This window comes from Symsagittifera roscoffensis, chromosome 2 (assembly GCF_963678635.1).
Source record: "Symsagittifera roscoffensis chromosome 2, txSymRosc1.1, whole genome shotgun sequence".
Taxonomy (NCBI): domain Eukaryota; kingdom Metazoa; phylum Xenacoelomorpha; order Acoela; family Convolutidae; genus Symsagittifera; species Symsagittifera roscoffensis.
The window spans coordinates 24345421-24355461 of record NC_087063.1 but is presented as its reverse complement, the minus strand read 5'-3'; the positions used below and the strand labels follow the sequence as shown (position 1 = coordinate 24355461).

The 10041-nt window shown below is 35.0% G+C and overlaps 1 protein-coding gene across 1 annotated transcript; it reads right to left on the bottom strand.

Moving 5' to 3' along the window:
• Positions 1 to 735: 735 nt before the first annotated feature.
• On the bottom strand, positions 736 to 1023 carry LOC134839754 (phenoloxidase-activating factor 1-like). The gene has a single exon (XM_063855377.1). The coding sequence runs from the start codon at positions 1021 to 1023 to the stop codon at positions 736 to 738; it is 288 nt and encodes a 95-aa protein (XP_063711447.1).
• Positions 1024 to 10041: the final 9018 nt, after the last annotated feature.

Below are 10041 nucleotides of genomic sequence, written 5' to 3'. Positions count from 1 at the left end.
GTATATTTTTGATAAAACTAAATACGAGTGTTAAACTGGTCCCAGAGAGAAAACGCGGCTCTTTTCCAGTTCCCCCCTTTGATATTTTCTGAAACTCAATACATGAAAGTTTTTTTTAATGTTTTTTTTTGTTATAACGTGTCAGCATGAACAGGTGAATAAATTTGTACAGCATTTTAACATGCTAAACGTCGTGTGAACGATTTTTGAACAGTTTTTTTGGATTTTTTCGAAGGAGGTGGGAAACTGGAAAAGAGCCAAAAACGCGACCGGGAAGTCCTCGAGTTTTTTCTAGAGCTGAATTTTTGAAAGTTTTTTTTAGAGCAAAAAGTTCTAAAAATGGATAAGAAAAGCATGAACCTGATTGAAGCACATTGGTTCAAAAAGAAATCTGCGGAGATCGAGTTTCTTCTGAAAAAAAAAGACCGGACAATTTATGCTTCTCTCTCATTCGAGCCCACCAGACAAGCCTTAACAAATCTATACTTTGTATTTTGGGGAGTCTGTAATTTACTCTGGGGATGCTTTGATGAAAAGACCTCAACATTGGCCTGAAAACGACATCTGTCAGTTCTTACCTCAATAACATGCTAGTATCATGATAATTAAGCGTTATCTCAAATAATTCCAAACTTCTAAGCTTTAATAATACTTTGTTTTTCTTAGTTAGCAAAGGAAGTTGACACGTCATACAATTCTGGGATTGCTCTTAGGTGCTTTGGTTGATCTGAGAACTTATGCGTTCCGTTCAATCCAGTCGGCGTATGCAGACACTCGTGAGTAGACTCCCCATCCAGTGCACTTTTTACTTCCGTAGCTCACGACTCCGTAGAGACATCTGGGTCCACTGCTGGTCAGAGGGTACGCAGGTCCCCCCGAGTCACCCCCACAACTGTCCTTATAACTGCCCTTTAGACAGATTTGCTTGCTAGAGGTCCGAGCGGGACATGAGGATCTCTCCTTCAGTTGAACTTCCTGAAGGACTTGCGGAAAATAAGTTTCCGTACCTGAAATGCTCCCCATTCCACAGACTGCAATTGTGTAGTCATTATAGTCATGAGAGCAAAGTTTTATTTTTCGGCTGCTGGAAACTCTCTCGGATAAATAGAGCAGCGCTATGTCGTTCCTTGGGTCTGTTGTAGATTGTGGTGATTATTTTGTGTTTAGATTTCTCGGCCGGAATTTGGTTATATATTGATCGAGCTAGATAGAACTAGATCTATGTTTTACATCTTAAAGCACCAGCGGATTTAGGGAGGGGGCGGGGGTGAACACTCCCCTGTCTACTTGGTATTTTGAGATAACCATTTTTGGTTGACTGACCCTAAAAGTTTTTAAGAGGGGAGCGCGTGCCAAAAAAAAACCTTTTTTTTGTCAAAAATTTGGTCTTTAAGGTGATTTGGGAGAGCTCAGAAAATCACTTTGGTCAACTTAAAAAAAGTTCGACAAAGTTTTGAATTTTTTTGGAAATCGCCCCGCCCCCTCCAGAAAATCCTAGATCCACCCCTGCCTTGAAGAAGGCATTTCAGGTTGCTTTTTCACAAATCTGGACTGAAAACTTTTAGTTGCCATCAGGAAAATTATTTGCAAGTTGATTTACAACATGCATATAATCTGTTTAAACTGTTGGCGTAATTTTGAAGTATTTTTTGAAGGTTTTCAATTTCAGCAAAATTTTTTAGCTTGACATAAATCCACATTTCAATGTATTTTGAATTTGGAAACACAAAGTAATTCTCTCCATCCGGGTCGTGGACATAGTCCGAGTGGATTTTATATTCAGCACTGATTCTCTGCAGCCTCGGTCGCGATTGAGTGAAGTCACCCACCTCTACAGTGACTCTGCCACCTAAATTTTCCAAACTTTCCCCATTCCGACGTAACTTTCCTTGACATTACGAGGTATAAAAATGAGGTTCTTTTGTCTCCCCCCACCCAACTGCGACCTTGTATGCGTAGTTTTCTGTTCATATTGTCCGATTGCTACAAAAATTGGAAATGTGACCAATTCGATCATGGCAAACACATCTAGTCCACATATCTATAACCTTGTAAGAACCCTCGTTACACCATAAAATGGACACTAATGGTTGGGTTCTTTTTCCTAGAACCACCCCACCTCTTACGGGCATCAACTTTATAGTATAAAGAGATAAATTTCTTCAAACCAAACTTACTTGTTTGCCTAAAACTGTTTTGGACTCTTAGCCATTAGAAAATTTTGAAGCTTTTTGCTTTTAGTTTTAGTATGATGATTTTAGCTCCGAATATAGTTTCATTGATTGATGACTCTGTTTTACAATTTTTTTAACGAAAACCTTTCTAAAACCTACTACTTTTTTGATATCTTTCAATGTTCTTTGGCAAAAGTTTGCCGAAACAGCCAAGTTTCGCTCTTTTTCACTCTCTCCAGTTTCAATAAATTAATTTTCTCAGTGGTTTTACGTTAGTTATTATGGCTGAATGCGTGATGATTCGATAAAATATCAAGAACAAAGTGGCAAATGTAATCACAAGTGTTAGTGTGATCACCATGCCAAAATCATTAAACTATGACGACGTAAAATTAGTTTTTCAAAACTATAATTCAAATGTAGGGGGCAAATTTTTCTTCAATATTTAGTCAATATTTTGAAAGATTATTGAAAGGTATCAGAGATTGATGCACTTCGGTTTGAAAACAATGCTTAAGGATATATGCCATTAAAATAACGATGAAAATACTAGACCAGTGATCAAAATTATGCGCAAATTCAGGTTTTTCTCTCTAAAATGCCTGTTTCAAGGGTGATTTTAGACAGGTTTCATGTAGAACTTGATTTTTTTTTCACCAGGACTAAAAATAAATAATCAAAGCTGCCATCTAAAACTTTTATCAAAATTTGATTTAAAAAGTTTATCAGGTTTTACCGGGTCTGACAATGCAGGTTTGCACCATCTACACTGAATTATTCAAAACGTGTCAAATTGTGAGAAACACTTGCAATTGTGTTAGGGCGTCTTACCTATAGGCACATTTTAAAATGATGTAATTTCATCTAAAATTATAAAATTTTTACTTTTTTTTTGTTTTAGCAAAAAGTTCTCATAGAAAAAAGAAAACCCTTTAGCTTCAGAAACTAAAACTTGAACAGAATTAAGTCTACTTTCAGTTTTTGTTTAACATTTTTTGTTGCCTGTAGTTCATAATTTTTGGGGTCTTATGCACAAACGGGCCAAAATTAAAAACTTTATATCTTGAGCTAAAACGCATGCAGTCGAATCTGATTAGTTAATATTCGCAAATCAAGTTCAACCAAAACATCCAGCAGATAAAAATTATTAGCCAAACCAAAAATACCAAAATGTTAAACTTTGTCTTATAAAAAATTGTTTTTAAGTGACATAGTAAGTTTTTCTCAAACGAGATTTTTTTTAAATGCCTTCAGCAGATATTGGCCAACAGGTTTATCTGCTTGAAAAATCAATCAAAATGCAAGCAATGTTAGTTGAACTTGAGTGTAAGAATTGCGAATCGGTTCAAGAAAGCCGACGAAATACTAATTTTGAGCCGTTTAGTGCATAAGAGTCAATATTTGTATATGATCAGCCTCTATTTTTTGCCATAAGTTATGATATGTTGAGTTATTCACCTAAATGTTCAGATCTAATGCCGATATTCTGCAGTCGCCTAATAAAAAAAATTTCTGAAAAAATGTAGAATTATGGGGAAACTGTTACCGATTATTATGGAAATCCTGATCTCAAATGAGTTATTTTGAGTTTAAGCCAGAGGTAGCTTTTTCAGAGTAGTTTCAGACAAGGTACACCGTATGTTTGTCACGCTATCGTGTTTTCGGTGGGATAGATTCGTGCAACTTCTTAGTCTAATACCAATCTTAATCTTACTCTGATATCTCCTTACTCTTAGATCTAGTGTATACTGGTGTTTGCTAGGTTTATGGTTAGGTTAGAATTATTGAACTTATCCACATCGGGTAGGGTTTTATAGAAATTGGTCCAAAGGAGAACAACTGTCTTCTAAGATTTGTTCAAATTGTTCTGGTTCTGAAACTACAAGTAGTCGGGTTATCAACATCGGGTTAGGTTTTATAGAAATTGGTCCAAAGGAGAACAACTGTCTTCTAAGATTTATTCAAATTTTTCGGATGCTGAAACTACAAGTAGTCGGGTTATCAACATCGGGTTAGGTTTTATAGAACTTGAACCAAAGGAGAACAACTATCTTCTAAGATTTATTCAAACTGTTTGGATGCTGAAACTACAAGTAGTTTTAGCACTACAAATTATTGTAAGTATTAGTGGTGTAATATGATTGGTCAGTTAGTAAAATTTTATAGGGATAGTTTTATCAGTAAAATAAATGGATGTAAATAGTAGTTTAAAACTGGTTCCACTCATCTGGGGTTTGGAGAGTTTTCAGTTTCTAAATTGATTATTGTAGTGGAGGACGGATGGAGTAGGTTTCTTTAAGAGGTTGGATTAGAGACTTCGTGAAAAGAGAGATGTAGTTGTTTGTGTAGAGAGAAGAACAGTTGATCGGGTTCCGGAAGTGGGTCTTGTTTGATCGTGGTTGTCGTGAGTGATCGTGTCAAGATTCTAGATCAATGCAATGAGATGTCGATTTCATTAAGTTTTGAGCGAGACTAGGTGCAAGACTAGGTGCAGTTTGAGCGAGACTAGGTGCATTTTCACTTGAAACGGAGAAGTTTGAGCTTTTCCGTTTCAAGTGCCAAGTGACTAGGATTGGAATGTATCAACATCGAGTTGCGCATTGGTCTGTTTCAATGATTTCCTTTGCTGCGATGTTGAGTCCATACTTTAGATCCTGCGAGGGCAGTGAATACGGCAACAAACCAACAGACTTGCCATTCCAGTGCAGGAAGGTAATCGAGTTTTAATCTTCTTTGCTGCTCGTTCCGTTTGCTCTAAGTATTCTTTTACATTGCATTTATATATCCAAATCTTGTTATTATGATCAATTTTAGTTATAATGTTCTACTAGGTGTTTTGGCACAAGCGTTTTTATTTAGTTCAGTTATTTTTAAGAGTTTCTCACCCTGGATTCTTTCTTATAAAAAATAGAGGAGCGGGGTCGTAGCACATGATGGGAGCATGTACTTCAAGCGACGTCGTTTTGGTGGGTGAGGCCAGTGTGGGTTACTTTTTTTATGGTCTCTTTGGGCAGAGTGTCTTTTTGCGGTCAACCTTTTGTTTTCTTTATAACCCTTTCTCAAACATAGATTGTGTATTGGGTTCTCTTTTGACATTTCCGATAGAACTTTGACATTTCCAAAAAGTTTCAAAAGAATAATTTATCCAGTTTTAATCTGGATTTAATCCGGTTTGGATACCGTGGAACTTTCCTTCTAATTCTTGCTGTTGGTGTTGTGGTTTCGTGGTAGTGTGGCTTTAGTAAGCTGCGTTGTTTTATTTGATTGTACTGTTATAATTCCTTCCAACCAGGTTACAGCAAAGTTTGAAACGTGTGAAAACAATTTAGAATTGTTATCAGTTAGATTTGAAACTTGAAACTCATTTATTAAACAATTCTATATGGACGAGTTGTGCGTGTTTGGTGGAAATAGTGTATGATGTGAGCGAGTAAAGATAGTATTGAAAAATTACCAAACAAGCGTCACATAAAAAGGTTAGTTTTCTTGTAACTCAATTGCAAAATATTAATTTGCTGCTTTAATTGTTTGAATTTTACTGCAGAATTTTTAAATTATTGATTTTGTACAAAATTTATTGTGATTACTATTTTATATTCATTGTTTAAAAAATATAAAAACTTAGAAAAATAGTTTCAATTTTTATTTGGATTTTGTTCTTTGAGGTGAATGATTGATAAAATCTAAAAAAGAAACTGAGAAATTTGTGAAGAATGGTGAGTGTTTTTTAAAAATTATGTTTGATATTGAAAATCAAAATATTCATACTTACAAAGAGTCGTCATCAGCGAACAATCCATTTTTCGAGTTTTTCGGATGATGTAATAAGTGTTGTAAGCATGCTTATGATGTTTTCACTTTGAAGCAGAGGCCAGAGAAGCCCTAGCGCTCTAATGATTTTTAGTTCTTCAGTTTGAAGTGAGAATTCATGAGTTGTGTTCTGAATTAAGTTATACAATTTGTGATGATATTTAGTGTTGTGAATGTATTGTAGTATGGTGATTTCAATGGGCTGTATATGTTTTTGGGGGACTATTTTTGGATGGGATTCGTTAATGTCGAAGGATCTAGTTAGTGGTCAGAATATATACAATTATCTTATGAGATCATAATTCCGGAGGTTAAAATTCTTGATACAGCAAGTTAAATTTAAAAAATTGGCAAAATATATTTTAACTTTATAAACATAAATCTGTGTTGTGGGTTATGTGTTGGTGTGTTAGATGTGTAATGATATTTTATAAATTTGTAATGTTTAAGTGTGTGCTAGTTTTGTACGTAGCATGACTTCATGTGAGCAGTGTAGATCACGTTCCTCAGAAGTAAAAAAGTGGAAAGTAAGTGTGAAGTGATTAAATTTGTTAAAATATGATTCGTATGTTTGGTTTTGTTAGTGCAGTAGCAAATATATTATCAAACTTTTATTAGTACTAACTATGTGAAACACACATTCCGATTTGATACACAAAATTTTTTTGTTAGTTGAGGGGCAGTAATAGAGTTGTTTTCATTTGGGGTGTCTTCCATGTAGCGTCTTATGGCGTGGTCATGGTGATTTATTGAGAATCTTTTAGCGCGTTGTGCTATAAATCGATTGAGAGTTTAGTTTAGTCCGATTGTGATGAGTTGCTTTTCGTGAATTGCAATTGTTAGTTTACGGAGGCCGGCAAAACTCATCAACGAAGCTCGATTGGTTGTGGCTAGTGGTCGCATAGTAAATATATTGGGGGACGATTGGTAAGTTTATCGTTTTTGTTTGTATGTTGCGGGTGAAGGGCTTATAGTCGGGATAATCGATGATGACTAATAAGGGATTGGGGCAGGATTGGGGTGTTTTCAATTGAAGACTCTATGGGTTCTAGTGGGTACTGTATTGGTTGAGCTAATTGAGAACTCGGATAATGAAGTAGAGTATGCTAGTTGATGAATTGTTAACGCATTATTTGTGTTCTGAAAATTCTGTTGTTCTGAAAATGCCGTTCTAAAAATGTCGCTAACTCATGCTCCAATTGTTTATTTGTCATGGGGCTAGGTGGGTCGGGTTAGTCGCCTGACATCGGTGAGAGGATAGGGGTAGCATCAGTATATGAGGAGGCGGCGGGAGAAATGTCATTGGGAAGCTGACGAGTTAGAGGCTGGAAGGATGCTTGTGAAAATTTTGATGGGCTGGATTCTGAATCAAGGCGTTGGTCGGGTTCCTCTACATCGGATTTCTTATAGTTAAAATAGTTTTAAAAATTGTTTGTGTAGAAACATCTGAGACCATGCGTGGTGAGTTATGTAAAAAACTGGAACGGGGTGAAGAGGTGAGGTCTGATAGGGAAATGCAGGAAAACTGGCCTTTAAGGTTGGATGGGTAGGAGAGATCCAATCTGTCGGCTCAACGTTTGCTCAAATATGGTTGTTTTGAGAACGGAAACTTATTGTGTGTGTTGTTTCTACTATTTGCTCATATATGTCGTCAATGTTCGACTTATGGAAAGCTATATGAGATACTGGACTTTGTGGGAAGTTATTTCCTTGAGAGATATGTTCCGTAATTGCTATTGTATTTCTATAAGTTCGTGGAGCTAAAGATAGAGGGTGATCTTGTTGTAGACTGTGTAAGTGTGACGGTGCTGTAGGTGTTGGATTTGTATTATCTCGTGATGTATCATATGCCGTTGGTGTGGTTGATAAAATTTTTCATACGAGTACAAACTAGTCAATCTTTCGAATTTATAAATGAGCCATCCTACAAAAGCTAGGAGTTCATTTTTTAAGGTCGTCAACTTTGAAGATATTAATTGGAGAGATATGTTTGTATTCTTTAATATCTTTTAAACATCCGCTGTAATCTTGTATCTTGGTGTAAACGGTTTCAGCAAGTTTTCGCAAATTTTGATCCATAGATTGTCTTTGGATTGTGTCCATTTTCTGTGTTGCTGTGTTCTATTGTGATGTTGTATATTGATCCAGAATAAATACCGACTGATTGTAAATCAATGTTAGGATTGCGGATTATTGTGATGCGTTCTATTGTGATGTTGTATATTGATCCAGAATAAATACCGACTGATTGTAAATCAATGTTAGGATTGCGTATGCTTTTGATTGAAAATTTCTTCAATGATGGCACTAATATAGGGTTTGGGGTAAAAAGATAATATTTGTCTTCGTTTGATTAAGGCTGTTTTACAATGTGGACATTTTCAGATCCATATAGGAAAGCTGTATCCCAGAAACAAGTGCGTCGTGACAGTTTATCTACATAAAGTCTTGATTTTTTTTAAATATAGGGATTCGTTTGTAACATCTTTTATCCTCAAAAACAATTACTTGTGAGACTTTTTTTAGTACATGTGTAGTACCAAAGGATATTTCCTTCATAGTCATTGAAGTTAGATCTATTGCCTGATATTAAATAGCCTGCACAGAGTATTTTGAATTTTGTTAAAGCGAGTAAAGCGAGTGACTGTAGTATTTGTGTACGTGAAGTGTTTCTTATTTAGATAGTGAGAATTCTTGAAAAGTACGACATATTTTTTAGCCTAATTTCAAATCAAGATGTATATTGAAGTAAGTGGGATCAAAATATGTGTTATTCATAAGTGAGAGTTTTGTAGTCGTGTACTATTTTTGTCTTCTGGACAAAGTTTTCCTGTGTTTTTAGAAAATGTTACAGAGATAAAAGATTTTTCATTTTGCAGTTTTGATATGGGTGTGCTGGGTTAATAGTTAGTTTTCCTGTTTTCCTGTCGAAACGTTTTAGTATTGGACAATGTTTTTTGAATGCTTTGTCGAATACTTCTGTTTCTGGGTAAATTTGAAAACGTGTTAGTTTAATTCAATACCATCCATGTTGTTTTAATAATTTTTTTCTAATTGATTTTATTTTATCACGGTTGAATTTTGCGAAAAGTATTGATCCAATAAAAACTTTTGGATGAATTTCATCACTCTTGTATGGATTTTAGCAGCTTGAAATGTGGTATACGTGACTTCAGAGAACCAAACAATTGTTACCCGTGCTCGAGTGGTTCGCAATACTCTTGATCATTTTTTACAAGGTAAGCGTAACCCTTGATAAATTATAGAACCTGTTAATTGCACTTTTTCTAATTAAATTGTCCAGTCAAAAAGCAATATTTTGCCAGCATTTGTTTTTTTGTGTCAGCTTTATTTACACTTTAATGGATTGATGATTACAATGTGTGGTATTCATTTTTTATCATATAAATCATAAGTTAAACATCCGTGTGCGCCGTGGTAAAATATTAATCGTCCAATTTAGTATTTTCTAGTTCTGCTTGAAACGCAGAGTCTGGTAAGACTTGAAAATTTACTTATCAACAATTTTTGCTTTCATTTGTGCATATCTTTAATCGTTGTATTTCGTTTTTTTGCAATCTTCGATAGTTGTACAATTTTTGAACACTGTACTTTTTTTCTGAAAATTAAGCTGTGAATTTATATTCTGATAGAGTTGTAGCTCGTGCTTTTGAGTAAAGTGTTCCTACTATATTTGTGGTTCTGGTTCACATTGTGTCACTTGATTAATTGCGTTTTTAAGTAGTTTTTTTGATGATTTTTTTACAGTCATAATGTGTAACCAGGAGGTCTTGTGGTCTTGTACGAGGGGAAGAGTTTTGATAAGATGTGGGTTCTAGAAAACAAGTGGTGAAAAGGTTTTAAGAAAGGAAACTTTTAAAAGAAACGTGTGTATGATAGTCTTGAAAAAGGGTTGTAAAATTTTGCCTAATGTCTTTTTTGTATATATATCGTACTTTTAGATAAGCTCTAATGTAAAGTATGGGATGGACAGGGTTGAGCTGTTATATTTGATTAAGCTAATGGTAGAAAATGATGAACTAAATTATTCAGTTAA